The following is a 21,175-nucleotide window of genomic DNA, read 5'->3' as shown; positions in this document are numbered from 1 at the left end:
CTGAAAACATGAGCAACAAAAGAAAAAATAGGCAACTGGACTTGACCAAAATTTAAAACTGATGCGCACCAACACTAACAAGAAAGTGAAAAGACAACCTACAGAATAGAGGAAAATATTTGATAAAGGACTAATGTCAAGAACATGCAAAGAACTCTTACAACCCAGCAAGAGAGACAAAGCAAAAAAGGTGCAAAGTACTTAAATAGACATTTCTCCAAAGAAGATAAACAGATGGCCAATGAGCACATGAAATGCCCAATGTCATTAGTCAGCAGGGAAATGCAAATCAAAACCATAATAAGATACCATTTCACACCAACTACAAAGGCTATACATTTTTTTTAAAAAGGAAAACCTCAAGCATTGGTGATGATGTGGAAAACTGAAACCCTGGTATATTGCTAGTGAGAACGTAAAATGGTCCAGCCACCGTGGAAAACAGTGTGGCAGTTCCTCAAAAGTTTAACACAGTTACCACATGAGTCAGCACCTCCACTCCTAGGCATAGACAGAAAATGACTGAAAGCAGGTGTTCAAACAAAAAATTGTACATGCATGTTCACAGCACGATTCACAATGACTGAAAGGCGGCAACAACCCAAGTGTCCACTGATGGATGAATGGATGAACAAAATGTGGTCCATCCACACAATGGAATTATTATTTAGCCATAGAAGGGATGAAGTTCTGACACGTGCTACATCATGGATGAACCTTAAAATCATGATGCTGAGTGAAAGAAGCCAGACACCAACCCAAGGGCCACATGTTGCATGATTCCATCTCTGTGAAATGTCCGACAGGTAAATGCATAGAGACAGAAAGCAGATGAGTGGTTGCCGGAACCTAAGGAGCGGGGGCTGGGGAGTGACTGCTAATGGGGACAGGTCTCCTTTTGGGGTGATGGGAATGTTCTGAAACTAGAGGGGGTGATGGCTGCACAACATTTTAAATATTCTAAATGCTATTGAAATGTACATTTTTAAATGGTGAGTTTTATGTTACGTGAATTTTCCTTCATTTTTTTTTTTTTTAAAAAGCCATAAGTTCATAGGAAAAAAAAAAAAGAGGAAATGGAAAGGGCAGGTCAGCAGGCCTCAGTCCACAGCAAAGGCAGAAAGGCTGACAGTGCAGTCTGCACCCCCAACCTCCCCATCGCAGGCCCCTCCTCTGCTATCAGCTCTCTGCACTCCCACCCTGAGTCACTGCCAAGCCTCCACCCAGTCCCTCCAGGGGGGTAGGCAGTGAGCCTGACCCCTCCCGCACCCTCCCACAAGGACCTGGTTACAGGCAGGTCTCCATGGGAAGACACTCTGCCTCCCAGCCAGCCCTCGTCACCTGGCTGCTGTCTGTCCAGAGAAGCCCTTTTGAGGATTTGCGCCAGCTCCCCGTGGAGGTGGAGCCTGCACTGGGGGCCCGTGCATGTCTGCACTGGCTGTGGCTTCTGAGGGAACTCAGTGTGTCTGGGGAGTGGATAAACCTGGCCTGGCCTGGGGGCTGCACTGGCAGGGGGTTCTGGCCGATGAGAACGTGGCCCCAGACTGGCATCGGTGCTCTGTACTCACCAGGGACCGCTTGGCTTCGGGCAGGAACTGTCCAAACTCGGAGAGCAGGTCCTCCTGGCCGCGGAAGAGGTTGGCCACCTCGGTGAACACCTCCTCTTCAGACATGCCTCGGAACGGACGGCCCTTCGTGCTCAGCTGCTCCTTCTGCCAATTTTCAGGGGAGGGAAAACGAGTCGTTAGCGAAGGAACCAGGAGGCACCCTAGGCTGTGACATTCAGGCATCCCACTGTGGAGGAGACAGAGGGATGACTCACGAAAGAAAACTGGCTGGCAGAGCCCGTGACTGCTGCCACCAGGAGAGGGGGTCCAGCCCGCTGCCCTGTTGACACCTCCGGGTGTCCCCTAACCACTCCCCGCCCCCTTTCCCCAACCACTCCCCCCCTCCCCCACCCCCTGCTCTGGAGAACAGCCTGTGCGCTTGAGTCTTGACCCTGCCGCACGACGCGGCCTGAGCCCCGGCCATGGATGCGGCCTGTGCTGGGAGTGTGGAGGGGATGTGGGAGGGGACGGTCATGGAAGGACCTGACCCCAGCCCTCAAGCACCCTTGAGCAGAGGCTGGGGAAGTGCAAGGTCAGTGGCGAACCCACGGTCCTCTCAAGGTCAAGGGGACTCATTCTGCTGGGCAGGGGACTGAGGAGCTAGCTCTGGGTCTGGAAGGGGCAGAGGGTGAAGAAGGAAGGGAAGGGACTTAGAGGTCAAAGGACCTGTTCCCCCAGAGTCACTAAGACTCCGGAAGGAAGATGGCTTGACCTGGAGCTTAAAGCAACAAGATGAGGACCAGACGGGACCCAGGTCGGCAGGGCAGAAAGCAGCGAACACAACCCAAGTCGGCCATCAGAAGTTAGTCCCTGTCAACTTTACACCCAGGAACGTGACAGAGCATGAGGCGCTGGTGTCGGGCCCTCCCAGCAGCAGGGCTTTGACATCCCCCCTCCACAGCTGCGAAGGGGGAAGAGACAAGGAATGGGGAGCCCTTTGCACGCCCTCCCCTCTCGGCCCTATGTACCCTGAGCAAAGTTACTTCCCAATCCTGGTACACGGAGCACCCGTTTGGGGGGAGAAAAAACTGCCTCCACCCTCTCCTGACCAAAGTTACTGGGACACTTGAAGGCCAAAGAAAAAAACAGGCAAAGACCATTCAGCTCAGACAATAAATACAAATCATCGCTATACAGATGAAACAGTGATCAGACTGAGTGATGTCTGAAGAAATACAATTTAAAACGGCGTCGCAGCATTTTTGCTCATCAGATTGCATAAGGACTGGTGATTTCTGATGAGGGTGTGGGGAACTGGGCGCTCTCATTACAAGGCGGAAAGGAAGACTGGTGCCACCGGCAGAGGGAAGCCTGGCGCCATCTACGATCATGTGCTGAGCGCACACCCTCTGACCTAGGGACGTACCTCCTGGGAATTTTCCTGCAGAGAGAGTCAGTTCTGCTCTAACACCTGTTTTGAACACAGATCTGTTTGGGACACGGACTAGGGAATGATTTGAGCGTGGTATGGATTCTGCATTTGCTGAGGCAGGTTTTGTCCAGGAGCAACATGGGGTGAATGTGGAAAAGTGCGCCCAGCTGAGCCAAGCCACCTGGTAATACACGACCCCCGACATACACACGCCCCCAACATCGCTCCCTCAGCTGCTAGAGCCACTCTGCCTGACCCCCCTCTGGGGTGACAACCCATCCCATTTTAGGAAACCTGCTCCTGGTACCTCAGTGACCCGCAGGCTGCAACCTTTCCACACCCATGTCTACACATGACACTCAGGTCTTTCCCAAGGTCAAGTGCCGGACGTGCTGCAATATTCACAACATGCTTAGCCATTTAATGCGCGTACAACGGCGCTACCGGCTTCAAGTAGGTGCCTATCTTTTTTTAATGTGTTGCTGACACAGTTTTTGAGTCTCACGCTCTGATCCCGTTTTTCCATAAGACCTGTGGTTGGTGAGCATTTATTTGCAAAGCACGGTCATTTTGGGGGACATCAGGGCAGAACTGGCTGTGCTCATCCAGGCACACGACAGATGTTCGAAGTTGTATAAAGGGAACAGCTGCCCATGGCTGACCTGAGGCAAGCACCGTGCTTGTGTCAGTGACCTCGGTTAACCATATTTAACTGGGGTCAGCACCCACAGCGCTGTAGCCGTTTTATGGATAAGAACCCCGAGGTTCCGGGAGGTGAGGCAAAGGGCTCTGAGGGGGCAGGGGGCACAGCTAAGGTCTGACTTGAGGCCCAACAGAGATAAAAAACAGTAACGTATGGCCCTAGAGCTGCTGCTTTGGCCTCACGGTGTCTTTTAAAAATCCACATCGATGTTCGAAAATCAGGAAGAACTCACACAGAGATACAGATTTCCAGCTCCTTTTGAAGAAACAGGCAACCTGAGAGTCGCCAGGGGGCTTGTTCAAAAAGCAGATGCTGGGCAGGACCTGGGGTAGCAACTCTGAGGGGAGGCCCAGGCAGCTTGCATTTCAACCAACTCCCTGTGGCTCTGACTGGGGAACACTGAGCCGTACTTCCTTCCTCACACTTTCTCCAAATCAACCTGTGGCCCTTTGCTAGGACCTTGGATAAGTCACTTTCACTTCTCTACACGCCAACAAACCACTCCCTCTCCCCCCCCTCCATTCCCATCAACACAACAGATACCTGCTGGCCTTCCCTCTAACGATCCTCCCAGCCCCTGAGATGTGGTGACCCCACGGAATCTGTGAAGAGCCCATAAACCCCCATGATCACAACATCACCCCTCCACACAGACTGATGTTCACAGCTGCCACTTGCAACCACTTATCTGTGAGAAGCAGGAAGTTCTCAATGCCGTACAAGGACCGTGCAGACACTGGACATGAGGCTGACAGGACCAAGCATGTCACTGGCACCACTGCCCACACACGTTTAGAGTATTGAAACAGTTCCAGTGCGTTTACAGGGAGCAAATGCTATCAATCTGATCCTAAACATTTATGCTAAAAAGAATCCCATGTTTTAATTTCACTTATCAAGGATGTGCAGAAGATTTCATTTTTAAAAGTGGGTTCTGCTGCTTAGAAAAATAAAAGGCATCAGAAACTCCATGTCTGGGTGAGGATGACATCCGAACTCCTTGCATGACACAGATGTCCCTTGCCACCCGCCTGCCTGCACTTCCTGCTAAGTCCCCTGAAGCCAGCTGCCTGTTCTGGCCCCTGGGCCTTTGCACAGGCCAATCCCAGCACCGAGAGTCCACCTTTTGACTGACGGTTCTGACTGATTTGCCAAGATTCAACCTGAGTATCCTCTCCGTAACCCGCTATGGGGTCAGCAGCCCTCAACCCTGACACACCTGTCCTACACACAGTCCTTCCAGTCCACCCTAATCATTTCCAAGTTTCCTCCACGTCTAAACTGAACTCCTAAGCAACAGCAACCATTCATCCCTGCCGACCCAGCACCTGGCACAAAGCCCGGTTGTAATCAGCATAAATAAAGGGTAGTTTATTGTCTAAACAATAACTAAGCCATCTTATAAAAAGAAAACTATCTTCTTGGGTTCTTCTTTAATCCTCTAATGTGTGTTTCCTATTGAGGGTGCAGAGGTGCCTCAAGGGGCAAATTAAAATCAAACCTAAACAGAACTCCAACAGGTACATCCACGTTCACAGCAGCATTATTCACAAGAGCCAGAATGCGGGAGCAACCCAAGTGTCTGCTGATGGATGAATGGATAAAGAAAATAAGGCGTAGCCGTACAATGGACTATTACTCAGCCTTAAAAAGAAGGCCATTCTGACACATGCTACGGTACAGATGGACCTTCAGGGCATTACGCTAAGTGAAACAAGCCAGGCACAGAGCACAAATACTGTACAATTCCACCCCTAGGAGGTCCCTATCGGAGTCAGATTCATAGAGACAGAAAGTACTGACAGAAGGGTGGGCGCCAGGAGCTGGGGGAAATGAGGAAGGGGCCGTTAGTGTTCCATGGGGACAGAGTTTCAGGTGAGGAAGATGAAGAAGTTCTGGAAATGGATGATGGTGATGGCTGTGCAACAACGTGAATGTACTTAATGCCACTGAATGGTACACTTAAAGTTGGTTAAGTTTTGTATTTATATATATTTTACCACGGTAAAAAAAAAAAAAGATTAATGCTAAAAAAAAAGAGCTAATCAGAATTTTCCAGGATTTCATGAATTCAGATTAGAAAATCTGAATGTTTCCAATGCACCTGATACTGGATGATGCCACAAACACCCACAAAGAAGTGTGACCTACGGCTTCTTACCTGGTAAGTGTGCAGTATCTCCAGGAATGACCGGTAGATTTCTGGGTGATCTAGAAAGCGGGTCTTAATCTTGTTCACGTAGCTGATGGCGTTGTTGAATTCCACAGAATCTGACTCCAAGGGCACCTGCGGTTTGTCCTCCTTATATAGCATCTGCTGCTTGACGTTCTCTGTACAGTCGCTGTGGTTGTGTGAATTCTCCTGACAACAGTACAACAGTGAGTTACTGTTGGGCCCGGCACCGGGAACAGATTGTGAGAAACGCCAGACTGAGCCACAGTGTGCAAGAACAGGCAAAACTTAGCACAGAGCCAAGTTTTTTACGTCGACGCAGAAAAAGGTTACTTCTGGGGGCCTGGAGAGAGAGAAGCAGGGAGGGGGCCCCCAGAGACAGCCCCACCTCGGCGTTCTGAGTGCCTGCGCGCTCCTGGGAGAGTCTCACGAACTCACCTCTGCCTGATCCTTCCAACAGATTCAAAGAACATGAACCTGAGAGGCACACTCGATACACTTGGAGAAATTAGCATTCGGGAGAGATTTACAAAGAGTGGATTGTTTAATCCTTTTTGGAGCAGAGTAAAGTCTTCCCACACCTCTGGCCAGCCCATTTCAGCAAGACTGTTTTCAGGTGTGAAAGCACCAGCTGTCAGCAGGCATGAGACTGGGACCCTGCAGGTGAGGGGGGGCCACTGTCCAGGTTGCCCAGGGCTGCGGGACTTTTGGTGCTAGGCCTGGGGCGAGTCACTTGAGAGAAGAGAGATGGGCCCTGAGCAGTCATCAAGCATGCTCTCCACTGATGTGCTTTTCTGTCAGTACCAATAAAAATAAACAACAGACATACACCTCTCTCCTGGGAAGTCGGAATCTTAATGCACAGTGGGACAGGACCACCCCGCAAAGGAGGTGATCTTTATGCTTCTAAACTGGAATTTTGTGTGTGGTCCTGAGGGCGGCCTCCCTCTGCCACTGACCACGGCTGGGCATCCTGCAGGTCCCCAACTGGGTCTCGGGCAGGCTGGGATCCTTCGGGTTCAGCTTTAGGTCTTTGCTAACACACCACAGTGTTAGCGAGTCTTCCAGAACCATCCTGCACCAAAATAAAATGACCCTTATCTCCCAGCACTCTGAGCCCCTTTCTTGCTCTGTTTTTCTCCACAGCACATATCACCTTCCTATAGGAAACATATTTTACTTACTTTATTCTCTCCCCAGCCCTGATCAGAAGGCAAACTCCAGGAGGGCAGGGATTCTATTTTGGTCAATGCTATATCCTCAGTGCCTGGAACAGTGCTTGGAACAGAGTGGGCTTCATCCACTGTTGGGGATGATCAGATGGACCGATGAAGGATAAAATCCCCTGTGGCGCCTGGCACCACCTCTGGCACCCACAGCTGACCCTAGACTCCAGGGGACACCGGGCACACTGCTGCCCACTGCTGCAGAACTGTCATCACAACAGACACCTCCACCAGGCACACCCACAGGTACCTGAGTGGGTCTACTAGCGCGCTGGGGCTGCCACAACAAATACCACAGACTGGGCAGCGTCAGTGACAGACGTTTATTTCCTTGAAGTTCTGGAGGCTGGAAGTCCAAGATCAAGGTGCCAGCAGGGTTGGTATCTCCTGAGGCCTCTTGGCTGGTAGACGGGTGTCTTCTCGCTGTGTCCTCACAGGGTCCTTCCTCTGTGCACACATATCCCTGGGATCTCTCCTTGTGTCCTAATTTCCTCTCCTTATAAGGACACCCGTCAGACTGGATTGAGGCCCATCCTAATGGCCTCATTTTGCCTAAATTATCTCTGTAAAGACCCCATCTCCAAATACAGTCACATTCTGAGATACTGAGGGTTAGAACTTCAAGATATGAATTTGGGGGTGGGGGCACAATTCAGCCCATGACAGCGGGTGTAGAGGCAACTCTAGGAAGTCTGAGCCGAGGAACACAGACACGAAAGATCCAGAGCAGTCACAACTCTAAGCACCGTTTCTCCCTGGCACTAGAATTTGTTCTATGACACTTCGGGGACGCTGTTCCTGATTACCTTTGCTTAAGCTCACAGAAGTCCGTGCTCATGTTCCTTCATGGTACACAGGCTTGGCGGCAGAAGGAGCTGGAAGGAGTTGGACAGGGGCAGGGGGAAGGGAGCAGCCCTTGAGCAGCCTCGGAGCCGAGGTTTGCTTCAGAGGAGGCTGTGGGGAGCTCCCTCCCCACCACTGCGAGGGGGCATTTTCAAGCACCATGTGCCTCTTCCAATTCCCTGGAGTGAGTCACGGTGACAAGATGGGAGAAGCACCCCTGGAGACCAGGGCTCGGCAAAAGGCCGGACAGTAATGGTGCAACTGCTGTGGCAAACAGTCTGGCGATTCTTTAGTAAGTTAAACATGGTCACTAGGTGACTGAGCAATTCCACTCCTAGGTATCCACCCACAGAACCAAAGACAGGTGTTCAAACAAATCCTTGTACGTGCAGGTTCACAGCAGCAGTGTTCACAATCGCCGGAAGGTGGAAAAAACCTAGGTGTCTGTCCATCAACTGATGAACAGATGACCAAAATGCGGTCCATACCTGCAGTGGAATATTATACAGCCTTAAAAAGGAATGATGCTCTGGTATAACATGGATGAACCTCGAAAACATGCTGAGAGAAGGAAGCCCAGACACAAAAGGACATATAGTATATGATTCCATTTATATTAAGTATCCTGAACAGGAAACTCTACAGAGACAGAAAGTGGATTAGTGGTTGCCAGGGGCTGGTTGGGTGGGGGCAGAATTGGGAAGTACCGTTTCTTTTTGGGGTCATAGAAATGTTCTGGGATTAGTAGTGGTGGTTGCATGGTATTGTGAATACACTAACAGCCACTGAATTGGACACTTTAAAATGGTCATAATGATGAATTTTATGTTACGTAAATATCACAATTTAAAAAAATTTTTTAAGTAATCTGAAAGCTGTAAAAATGACCAGCCATACAAAAATAAGCTGGCTTTGTTCCCTGGGCCACAGTTTGCCAACCCTTGGTCTAAACTTTCTAGAACAATCCATGCTTTTGTCTTCTCTGCCTGCTGTGGGTGGCCTCAACCAGGCACAGTCAGAAACGCCTCCTAGACACTGATAAGCGCCCTACATGGCAGACTTGTCCATCTGAGTGTCCACATACAGCCCCACCCAGATATTTAAGACATGCCTCAGATGGACTTTCCAAACACAGAACAGCCCCCTGGCCCACCCCCATGTCATCCCAGCAGGTGCTGCTTTCACCCAGAGACTCAGGCATCCCGCAATCACCCCTGGTGATCTCACTGATTTTTCTCGCTTTCACTGACACCCACCCCTGGCCCACATCACCGTCCACTCCAACTGGTTCCCACGCCCCTCCCTAGCCTCCCAGATCCGCTCTTGCCCCCTCAGTCCACTTCTGGCACAGCAGCCAGAGAAGCCTTTCCAGAACTTTCCCCTGGCTTCCCACGCTCCTGGCTCTCTCTCCCACACTCTCTGCTTCAGGTTCTGACCACACCAGCTTCCTGGCTGTCTCTCAGGCACACCCACTCGTTCCCACCTCAGGCCTCTATGTCCCCACCAGGAAGACTCCCCGGGGGGCCACAGGCATGGCTCCTGCTCCCCTCACTCAGCCTCTGCCCACGGCACCTCCCAAGGCCTGGCCCCTGCTGTCTGTCACCTACAGCACTGGACTCCCTCCTGTATTTCACATCTGTCCATATGTGTCTCACGTGAGTCCCCACCTCAACCATGCAAGTGCCCTGAGAGCCATGACTCTCAGCGCCTGGCACAGAGGAGGTGGCCTACACCTGCTCCATGGGTGACTAAGACAAACACGAGAGGCAACCTCCCAGGAACTAACTGAACTTCGAATGACCCTTCCCGGAGGGAAGACGGCCGGCTTCCCTTTGAACGTAAAGGGGTCACTAAATTACAAGCTGCACCTCAAGGTTTATCTCTTTACTCATCATCCAAGCAGCCGTCGTCCCAGCCAAGCACAAGAAGGCCGGCCCCAAGAGGCAGGGTCCACCCTGAACAAGACCCAGCAGCCAAGATTCATCACTTTCCCACCGACATCCAGTGTCCCGTCCCTCTGACGTCCCGGAACAGGGACAGTCGTGAACAAGACAGACGTAGCCCTCCTGTCTAATCTGGAGGACTCAGTCTGCCAGGGAAGGCAAACCAACAAGAAACAGTGGATTTTCTATTTCTTAGCTTTGCTATGTTATTTTGAAGTATATAAAACGGGGTGCTGTGAAAATGACTTGGGGATGGGAGTGGAGGACTCTCTGAGGAGGTGGCGTTACAACTAAGGCCAACCAGATCCTAAAAGATGTTGATTCAGGGGGACGTTCTTCCTGCCACGGTCCCCGGCCCCTCTCTGGCCACACTTCCCACATCATGGCACATGTCTATCTTCCCTTTAGATCAGTGTTCTCAACTGGGGCGATTCTGCCCCCCAGGGGACACGTGGCAATGTCTAGAGACATTTCAGGTTGTCATCCTGGGGGAGGGGGCGCTCCTGGTATCAGGTGGGTGGAGGCCAGGGATGCTGCTCAACACCCTACAGAGCACAAAATGCCCCCACAAGGAAGAACGATCTGGGCCCAGTGGCGACAGTGCCAAGGCTGAGAAACCCTGCACAAAAGGCTCCCCACAGGCTAGGACTTATTTATCTTCCTCAGCATCTAAGAACTATTCCCTCCTTGTCTATAGTTGACAGGATACATGATGAGATGAAAACTGGAAACACACACACACACACACACACACACACACACACACACACACACACACACACACACACGGAGCTATACTTCAAAATAGTGAAGCCAGAAAAACCAATTTAAAAAAAATCACCAGGGCACTGGCGAGTAGGGAGCCCCATAAAGTTCTACTGTGGATTCGGAAGGACTCTAGGAAGGTGAGAAGACATTGCGTTTGCGCCTGGCGTGAAGCAGGGCTGGAAACGTGGCAGGTCCGTGGATGTGACTGAAACCACGTGGGTGGCACGTGTCCCGAGGGAACGAAGGACACGTACCTCTCCCCCTGAGGAAGGGGTCCTACATATGGCTGTTTCCAGGCTGCAGCGAGACCATAAAGCCCTGGTAGGCAGCTATCAAGGGAAAGTTCTCATCAAGCCCGTCTTCAAGTTAACAGACCTGCAGTCACAAAATCCCCTAGGGGCGGACAAGACTGGCCCGGTCTCCTTGTCTCTCCAATAGTCCTTGAAGCTGTGTGTGGAGCAGCAGGGGCCTTCTGGCTACTTAAGGGAAGGTGAGGCTCATGTGGAGATCCAGCCCCAAGAGCAGTTACTCCAACAGGGCTTGAGAAGGCGAATTTCACACGTGGAGTGCAATTTAGGCCTTGGATTCCAGCTCTTTCTTAACAAGTGATGGTAATGACACCCAGTGTTTACGCAGCGCTTCAGATTCAGCAAAGTGCTCCTGCACACGCTCCTGCAAACGAGCTTGCTTTTCTCCCCTAGCCGTGACTGTTCTGAAGATTAATCTCCGCTAAGGCTTTTATCATCTGGAGGAAGGAGCGCTACCTCTGGCTCCTGGGGCTCCATTTGCAAACATGAAATGGAAGCTTTTGGAATTCAGTAGCCGAAGGCTTCCAAGTTCCTTTTTAAAACTGAGGTGCACTCCTCGGCTTTAATGAGACAATGTTCTGACGGTGGAGGTTGCCTTGTGCAGAGAAAAGGCAGAATTTATGTGCCAGCCCCCCTCGGAGAGGGACCAGCCACTGCCACATTGCCTCTCACTGCTCTCTTTTCAAATCCTGACTCCCTAATTGATAGGAAACTACAGTCTCCTTTATCATCAGAGGAGAAACCTACAAAATGCATCCAGAGTAGATTTTTGCCTTCCCTGCAAAAACCCCTGGGGCAAGATGGAGGAGGTTGAAAGAGCTCATTCACTTACACCAGCACTTCTCAATGCTGTGATTTTTGCTCCCAGGAGACACTTGGCTATGTCTAGAGACATTTTTGGCTGTCTTGACTGGGTGAGGGCCTAGCGGGTGGAGGCCAGGGATGCGGCTGAACACCCCACAATGCCCTAGACAGCACCCCCGCAGCAAAGGGTTATGCCCTAAATGGCAACAGGGCCGAGGAGAGAAAAAGACAACCGTTACCTTATAAAAGTAAAGCTCAAACAGGCTTTCTTTTTCTCAGGGGATCTGGTGAGCAAACACAAGAAGGGACTGCATAGATAGAAGAGGCAGCAACCTGTCACTCGAGAAAGAAGGGACCAAAGCCACAAGCCTGAGCTCGGTCAGTGATCCTGCTGGCAGGTGAATGAAGCACAGCGACAATAAACGTGTCTAGTCACACATGCATCTCCACCGCTTTATTCTGTGGGTGGCACCGAGGGTGATCAGAGGGACCACAGGCCCAACTACAAGCGTGGCCTGCCTAGTGCGCTCGGGGGGAGAGCCTCAAACCAAGACCTCCGTGACTGTGGACGCAATTATTTTGACTGGACGTACAACTGTGTCAGGAGAATGCCTCCCTGACACACACAGACACATCCGCTCTTGATTTAAATACGCCAAAAGGATCAGTTTGGGATGCAGAGGTTGCCTATGTAGGTGTTTCAATCTATTCTGATTTCTGCTAGATGCATTTTAAGAAAAAGATCGGCTCTTCACCAGCTTTCCAGCTGTGAAATACACGAGCCACGCTGTCCGGCCTGCGTATCTGAGTACCACGGTGGGCTGTGCTAAGGCCAGATCACTCAAAGCACTGCAGCGGCATACCTGGCTTGACAGAGGCGACTGTATGTTTAACTTGCCGTTCTTGGGAATGTCTATTCTGTACCCGAGAGGGAGGAAAGCGTTGAATCCAACAATCAGGTCAGGGTGTTCGTGGAAGAGCTGCGACACTCGTCGGATGACTCCAGGAGTATCGATGCTGGAACGAAGAATGAGAGTGGGCAGAAGCGTCTCGGGAAGCAAACTGAAAGCAGAATCGACTCCTCCCTTACCCGTGCCATGGCACGAGCTCCTCAACAGACAATGAAGCACCCTCAAATGTGACTGGCGTGATTCTGCCCACGGCGATCCACTGCCAAGGCAACCGGGCCTGGGCTCCCTGTGCCTTCCTGGCAAAACCCACAGAAGATGTACACAGCACGGCTCCCGAAACACTGCAAGCTCATGTGCTAGGTTCTGAAAATGTCAGGACAGCCAGCTGCAGGTCCTGGGTTCCATACAGTGACAGAAGGTTAAAGCCCTCTAAAGGGGAGACAGATTCATTTCACATGAATTAGGAGACCATGACACAGGAGTTGTTCCCAGCAAGTGACTATAATGTATAAATGTCAAAGGCCCTGCAAGTATGAAAGCTGCTAAGAATCTGAGGGGAGAGACAGGGTCTCCCTTAGGGCTTCAGTCAGGGCCAAGGTCTTAGCATCATGCTTGTGGAAGGAAACCAGGCGGGCCCTTCCGTATTTCCTCAGAGGGGGAAGCAGCACAGTGGGGATGTGACACTTTAGAATCTAAGTCAGAGGGACTGAGCTCTGGTCCTGTCCCTGCTCCTAAGGTGGATCTGGGCAAACCGCTGGCCCACTCTAAGCCTCAGTGAGCCCCTGTCAAACAAGCTCACTATCTATCGGGAGGTCCCCGGTCTATCTCTAACCCTCCTGATTCTGTGCCTATGAATACAGCTAATGTGTTTTAAAGGCCTTCTAAGTGCCAGGTTCCTTACTAAGCATTTTATGCGCATTATTTCCAAGCAGGCCTGGCACTGGGGTGAGGCAAGTGAGGCACTCACCTTGGGGATAAGATTTAAGAGAGTGCGACAATATTCGACAATCAAGATAAATAACATTTTCATGCAGTGCTTGAAAAAAAATCGAAAATAATTTTTAAAAATCCCCAACGAACAAAATTCTTTTAAAAAATCAACATTTTGAGTAAAGACAGGATCCGACTCTATGCTTGCTCGACTGCCTCACTTGCCGCACCCCATCACTGCCCTCGTTCCAGGAATCCCCGCAACAGCTCCACAAGGGGGTACCTTTCCGTCTCGTTTTTTGGAAGAAGGAACTGAGGCTCCCAGAAGTTCGACAACCTGCACAAGGGGTCACCCTGTTGAGGGGCAGCCGGAGTTGGGGGCTCCCATCCCGCTCAGGGAGACTGAGGCCCAGGGTGGCCCTCCGGGACGGGTAGGGGCCCCGCTGGTACCTCTGGCTTTTGAACTCCTTCATGATCTCCAGGAAACCATTGTAAGTGGCAGGGTCGCTGCCGAAGCGGATCTTCACCTGGTCCAGGTAGGTGAGGGCGTCCTCCACCTGAGGGGAGGGGGGAGGGTCCAGCTGGGCCGCGGTCCGCGGAGGAGGGGACGGGAGCGGGGATCCCGGCGGGAGGGGGACGGGCCGGGCATCCGAGGGGCGGAGGTGGGGAGTCGGGGGTCCGGGGCCGCGCGGAGGGGAGGCCGAGGGCCGGGCGGGGCCCGGTGGGGGGCGCCGGCCTGCGGGGGCTGGACGACAGGGGTCTCCCAGCGAGGGCTGGCCCACCACTCACGTGCACCGGCAGCTTCTCGTGGCCCGCAGAGCCCGAGCGACCCCAGCGGGCGCCGCTCAGCCCCCGGCCCGCGGGGCCGCCGCCGCCGCCGCCGCCGCCGCCGCCAGCGTGCGCCATGTTGGAAGTCGGAGCCGCGGCCCGCCCCGCCCCCGCCCGAGGCCCGGCCGCGCATGCGCTGGCCCCGCCCTTGAGGGGCTTGGCCTGGTGACGCCAGGGAAGGCGGGGCTTCTTGAAGGTTCCCTGTAGGATCTTACCCTTAAAACTGAAATGCTACTAAAACGCTTTACATACCACGTGTGGGCAAAGCAAGACCTGCTGCCTGCTTTTGTCCGGCCCCACAAGCAAGCTCAGAATGGTTTTTACAATTTTAAAAGTTGGAAAAAATCGGAGAAGGCTATTCCGTGACACGTGAAAATTCTATGAAATGCAAATTTCGGTGTCTGTAAAATAAAGTTTTGCTGGAACACAGGCACGCCCACTCGTTTACCGGTCATTTCCGGCTATCTTTGTGCTACAACAGCAGGGTGAATAGCTGCGACAGATGCTAAGATCTACACGCCTGATATATTTACTAAAAAAGTGTTCTGGACCCCTGCTTTATAGGGTTGATGTAACAACGGGATATGGGCACACAGCACCCTAATACAGGGCCCTAGGGTGAACTTTTGCTAAATTGCTCTTGACTCAGTCCTGATCCTGTTATCTTCACTTCTCTAGTCCTGATCCCATCACTTCCCCACTGGATCAGTTCGGGAGTCTCTTAACCAGTTTTTCCAGTCCCAGTGCTATCAAGAACTGTGATCATTCCACAGCTGCTTCCAAATCTCCAAGATCTTCCTATTTCTTGTGAATGAAATCTAAGCACCTACATGCAGCATTGAAGGTAATAAAAACCTGGCCCTTAGAAACCTGTTCCTGCAGAATTTTCCACCCAAGCAAGCTGCCCTCTCTCTGTGCAGAACCTCCTGTCAATGTCTGCCTAGCTTGGCTGCTTCCTGGCCCCGTACATCAGCACATATTATTTCCCTTGCCGAAAGCCCCGTTCTATCTCTTCATTACACAGAAAGCAGCCTACACATCCTGCAAACTACAACCCAAATGTCCTCTCTTTCAAGAAGCTACCCGACCTCTCCTCTGCCATCCACAGTCTCTTGCACATCATCTTTATTTGGTATCTCTTTTTATAGGTGAAGAGGTGCAGGAAAGCTGAGTTGGCTGCCCATTGGCGATGAGTGCATCATTTGCCAGGGGTCAGGAGTAGTATGGTGAACAAAACTGACAAGGCTTTTACCCTAACAGAGTCATCAGTCTTTCAAGAAGGATAGGAAGGCTTCCCTGGTGGCGCAGCGGTTGAGAGTCCGCCTGCCGATGCAGGGGACACGGGTTCGTACCCTGGTCCAGGAAGATCCCACATGCCGCGGAGCGGCTGGGCCTGTGAGCCATGGCCGCTGAGCCTGCGCGTCCGGAGCCTGTGCTCCGCAACGGGAGAGGCCACAACAGTGAGAGGCCCGCGTACCGCAAAAAGAAAAAAAAAGAAAAAAGTCCCTCCCAAATTCAAGAGAAGGGCCGACAGACTCCAGAATGTGGTGAGTGACCAGGTCCTGGAATAGCATGGAGGATAGGAAATATTGCCATGACCATTTTTGGAAAATACCTTCTGCCACCAGAGGGACTTAACCCAGACTAGCAGGGGATGAGAACAGCTTCCCAGAGGAAACTTTCCATTCTAGCTGAGTTCTGAAGGATATGTAGGTGTTCACCATGAAAGTCAGGGGGAATGGCTGTGCAGAGGCCCTGTGGTGGGGAAGAGCGTGGCACATTTGAAGAACTTAAAAAAAAAAAAAAAAAAAAAAAAAAGACCAGTGTTGTTGGGCTGCAGATGAATGGGAGGAAGAAGGAGAGAAAGAGAGAGAGAGAGCAGAATAAGAATGGAAAGGACAGAGGGGGCAGGCTACTCATTCTTATGAGATGAGGTAAGGCTTTTGGTCTTGGTATTTAGTGCTGGTAGAAGCTGCGCATGGGTTCTGCACAAGGAACTGTTTGAGCAGCTTTGAAGTTGGAAGCAAGTACTCTGACTGTTCTGCAGGGAAGTGATTGGAGGGGAGCCAGGGAGGGTGCAGGGAGGCTGTTTCATCATTTAGGCAGGCAAAGGATCATGGTGGTTTAGACCAGGATGGGAGCAGTGGAGGTGGAGAGAAGGGGGTGGAAGGGAGGGATATTTAGAAGGTAAAGCAGAGAGGAAGTGGCGCTGGGTGGATGTGGGGGTGGGGGGGAAGGAAGCATTGAGGATTCATAGCTCCCAGCCCACAAAGGGATTCTGCTCAGTTTCACTGCATTCCTGTCTGAACAGCAGCTAAGGCGGCCTGAACCGCATTTGGAAGCCACCAGAGCCTGGACAGCCCTTTCCACACCAATACCGCCTGGCAACGGTCCCTATCCTGAGAATCAACGACACATGTTGGCTTCTGATACGCCCTAGGGTCCTCACACAAGGCCCCCCTTCCACGAGGATCACCGAGTTTCCCATTCTTTTACTAGGTCTCACAGGGTCAAAGGAAGCCCTCACTAATTTGGAGAATGGACAGCCACAAGCCAATTCCACCTTGGGCGTGTGTGAGTTCTGAAGGATGCATGAATATGTGCGTGTTTGTGTGTATGAGTGAGTGTGTTCAACACGTGGGCAATAGTACACATACATCTTTTCATTCTCATTTTTATAAAGCATAAAAAGTTGCTAAGCTAATTTTTTTCTTTACTATTCTCATCTACATAGATTAAATTGAAAACCTTACAGATAAACAACAGGACCTATTGTTTAGCACAGGAAGCTATAGTCAATATCTTGTAATAACCTATAATGGAAAAGAATTTGAAAAAGAATATATATATATATATATATATATATATATGAATCACTTTGATGTACACCTGAAACTAACACAACATTGTAAATCAACTATACATCAATTTAAAAAGTTAAAATGGTTTGTATAAAAATAAAAAATAATTTTAAAAAATTTTAAATAAACATTTGAAAAAAATTGAAAACCTTAGAGTTGACAGTTTAGCTAGAGAGTTTAGATAAATTTGGAACACAAATGTCCTTACCATTTGTCTAATTTAATGGCATTAAGGTAAGATTCTTAGGTGGGTCTTTTGTTGGACAGTATTTTGGCAAAGTTAAGAAGATCAAAAAATCTTATTTTGAACTAACCTAAGTCTTCCCAGGTGACAAACATTAGGATCAAAATCTCTCAAGTCCAGAATCATGTGCTCTAGCAGAATTCGAAGGCTGCTGGAGATTCTCATGCCCTGGTGTGAGTGCCCTGCCCCGTCTCCCATCCTGGAGTGTGGGAGGGCCTGGGAACGTAATGGATGTCACGCTTACATTTAGGTTATGCTACACAGCAAAGGTGAAGGGAATTTGCAGGTGTATTTAAGGTCCCAAATGAGTTGATTTTTAATTCATCAGAAGACAGATTATGCTAGGTGGGCCTGACATAACCAGGGGCACCCTTTAAAAGAGTCTGGAATTCAGAGCCTTGAAGCAGCAGAGAGGTGTGATCCTGTTGGCCTTGAAGGAGGCACCAGCCATGTCATGATCTGCCTTTGGAAAGAGGCAGCTTCTGGGAGCTGAGAGCCACAGTCCTACAGTTGCAAGGAACTCAGTTATGAAGGAGCATGGACCAGGGCTCTGAGCCTGACTGTGAGATCCTAGCCCCTCTGACACCTTGTGAACCCTGAACAGAGAGCCCAGCCACACTGTTCCCAGACTCCTGATCCACAGACACTGTGAGAATAAATGGCTGCTCTTTTCAGCTGCTAACTTTGAGGTGATTTGTTATGCAGCAATAGCTAACTAATACTCCTATGAAGTAGTCATGTCAAACCGATGAAGTAGTCTTGTCAAAACTGTTTACCGGGCTTCCCTGGTGGCACAGTGGTTGAGAGTCTGCCTGCCGATTCAGGGGACACGAGTTCGTGCCCTGGTCCGGGAGGATCCCACATGCCACGGAGCGGCTGGGCGCGTGAGCCATGGCCGCTGAGCCTGCGCATCCGGAGCCTGTGCTCCGCAACGGGAGAGGCCACAACAGTGAGAGGCCCGCGAACGGCAAAAAAAAAAAAAAAAAAAAATGTTTACCTTGTGATGATGAGGTGTCAATGTATGTTCTTCAAGTGTAACAAATGTATTGCTCTGGTGAGGGCTGTTGATAATGGGGGAAATTACACATGTGTAGGGGCAGGGGGTATATGAGAAATCTCTGTACCTTCCACTCAATTTTGCTGTGAACCTAAAACTGCTCCCCAAAATAGTCTCTTAAAAAACATGTTTACCCTAAATCTAATCAAGCTTTTTAAGACCAGGATTGGCAGATTGTAAATATTTTATATTTTAAAGAAATAAATAAATAAAGGAATAAAGACACAGACGTAGAGAATGGACTTGAGGACACCGGGAGGGGGAAGGGTAAGCTGGGACGAAACGAGAGAGTGGCATGGACATATAGACACTACCAAATGTAAAATAGATAGCTAGTGGGAAGCAGCCACATAGCACAGGGAGATCAGCTCGGTGCTTTGTGACCTCCTAGAGGAGTGGGATAGGGAGGGTGGGAGGGAGATGCGATAGGGAGAAGATATGGGGATATATGTATATGTATAGCTGATTCACTGTGTTATAAAGCAGAAATTAACACACAATGGTGTGTGTAAAGCAATTATACTCGAATAAAGATGTTAAAAAGATAAAAGATGTTAAAAAGATAAAAGATGTTAAAAAATAAAAATTAAAAAAATAAATAAAAATAAAACACAATGGTGTGTGTAAAGCAATTATACTCGAATAAAGATGTTAAAAAAATAAAAATTAAAAAAAATTAAAAAAATAAATAAAAATAAAACTTTTTATATACACACACAAAAATAAATATATAATAAAAATAATATTATAAATGCTATATATAATACAAATATGTATGCTTATTATACAATATTTATGTGTATAATATAGATAAATATAAAGGGCCAGATTATAAATATTTTTGGCTTTGAGGCCATACATTCTCTGTCACTGTAGCATGAAAGCAGCTGTAGGCAATATGTGAATGAACGGGCATGGCTGTGTTCCAATAAAACTTTATTTACAAAAATAGGCATGCAAGGACTTCCCTGGTGGTCCAGTGGTTAAGTCTCCATGCTTCCAATGCAGGGGGCCCAGGTTTGATCCCTGGTCGGGGAACTAGATCCCACTTGCATGCCGCAGCTAAGAGTCAGCATGCGGCAACTAAGAAGCCCACATGCTGCAACTAAAAAAAAGATCCTGCGTGCCACAACTAAGACCCAGCACAGCCTAAATAAATAAATAAATATTTTTTAAAAAACACAAAAAACAGACATGCAGGCTGTGGTTTGCTGACTCCTGCTCTAGAATATAAGAGGCTAAATAGATAAAACAACCAAATGCAATCGTAATTTGTGAAGAAATCTTGATTGGGTCCTAGTTTGAAAGAAACAGCTAATTAGGAATGTTTTCAGGCTAATTAGGAAAAGTAGGAATGCCTATTAAAAGATATTAAATAATGATTGTTAGTTTTGGTAGGTGAATGCAGCTATGTAGGAGAATGACCTTATTCCTTAAAGATGCCTCCTGACGTATTTAGGGACTGAAGTGACTTGATATCACCAGGGCCGGAATTAGGATGAGGAAAGTGAGGAAAGTTTGGGCCAAGTACAGGATCAGATCCTATTTTTATTTAAAATGTTGGTACTTTTTTCATCATGCATTTTTATTCATTTTGATTAAAAAGTTATGGTAATACAATGTTTATTTTGGTTGAATTTCTTTGGTGCCTCTTAAACTTTGTGTCTGAGTGCCCCACTCTCCTCACCCTAGTCCCAGCTGTCACTTTGAACTGGTTTAGCAGGAGATTGGCAGCGATAGGGCAATAGAGGAATCTCGAGAGTAACTAAATGAGTGTTCATTGTTCTCAATATTGCAACTTTGCTGTGGGTATGAGCATTTTCTTTTTTTTAAAATAAAAATTTATTTATTTATGTTTGGCTGTGCTGGGTCTTCATTGCTGTGTGCGGGCTTTCTCTAGTTGGCGGCAAGCGGGGGCTACTCTTCAGTCCACCGAGCAGGCCTCTCATCGTGGTGGCTTGTCTCTGTTGCAGAGCACAGGCTCTAGGCGTGTGGACTTCAGTAGTTGCAGCACGTGGGCTCAGTAGTTGTGGCTCAGGGGCTCTAGAGCGCAGGCTCATTAGTTGTGGCTCACGGGTTTAGTTGCTCTGCAGCCTGTGGGATCTTCCCGGACCAGGGCTCAAACTCGTGTCCCTGCATTGGCAGGCGGATTCTTAACCACTGTGCCACCAGGGAAGTCCCAAGCGTTTTCAAGTTAAGTAAATAAATTTAAAAATCTCTAGACTTTTAAAGTTAAAAATTTTTAATTAACTGAAAACCCCCCAGACTCATAGGTACAGAAAACAGATTGGTGGTTGCCAGAGGTAGGGGGTGGGTGTGGGTGAAATGGGTGAAGTTGGGTAAAAGGTACATCTCCAGGGAGAGGAATTGGGGAATTAAGAGCTGTTTGGGTGACCAGATGTCTTGATTTCCCAGGGACTGAAGGGTTATCAGGACATGGGCCTTTCACTTTTAACTGGGATAGTCCCCTATAAACAGGGTCACCATGATCACCCTACTTCTTATTTTTACCTTATGTCCTTCTTATTCCTCTGTTCTATTTGATTTGCTTACCATGAATATGTATTATTATTATTTACATAACTACCTAATAAAGA

General features: G+C 49.3%; 1 protein-coding gene across 2 annotated transcripts in view; it reads right to left on the bottom strand.

Moving 5' to 3' along the window:
• SIN3B (SIN3 transcription regulator family member B) overlaps positions 1-14,519 on the bottom strand; it is a 37,447-nt gene extending 22,928 nt beyond the window's left edge. Inside the window, exons 1-6 of one of the 2 annotated variants that reach the window (XM_079916106.1) lie at positions 14,378-14,519; positions 14,039-14,145; positions 13,872-13,925; positions 12,611-12,764; positions 5,844-6,044; positions 1,569-1,712 (exon numbers count right to left, since the gene is read on the bottom strand). In XM_079916106.1, the coding sequence (XP_079772232.1) occupies positions 1,569-1,712; positions 5,844-6,044; positions 12,611-12,764; positions 13,872-13,925; positions 14,039-14,145; positions 14,378-14,494 (777 nt within the window). In that variant the 5' untranslated portion in view covers positions 14,495-14,519. The remainder of the gene's footprint in view (positions 1-1,568; positions 1,713-5,843; positions 6,045-12,610; positions 12,765-13,871; positions 13,926-14,038; positions 14,146-14,377) is intronic. The other variant, XM_079916107.1, reaches the window with a different exon arrangement.
• Between the last annotated feature and the right edge of the window lie 6,656 nt (positions 14,520-21,175).

This window comes from Stenella coeruleoalba (assembly GCF_951394435.1).
Source record: "Stenella coeruleoalba genome assembly, chromosome: 3".
Classification (NCBI taxonomy): domain Eukaryota; kingdom Metazoa; phylum Chordata; class Mammalia; order Artiodactyla; family Delphinidae; genus Stenella; species Stenella coeruleoalba.
Note: the sequence above shows the minus strand (reverse complement) of the source record. Positions and strands in the feature narration are given on the sequence as shown.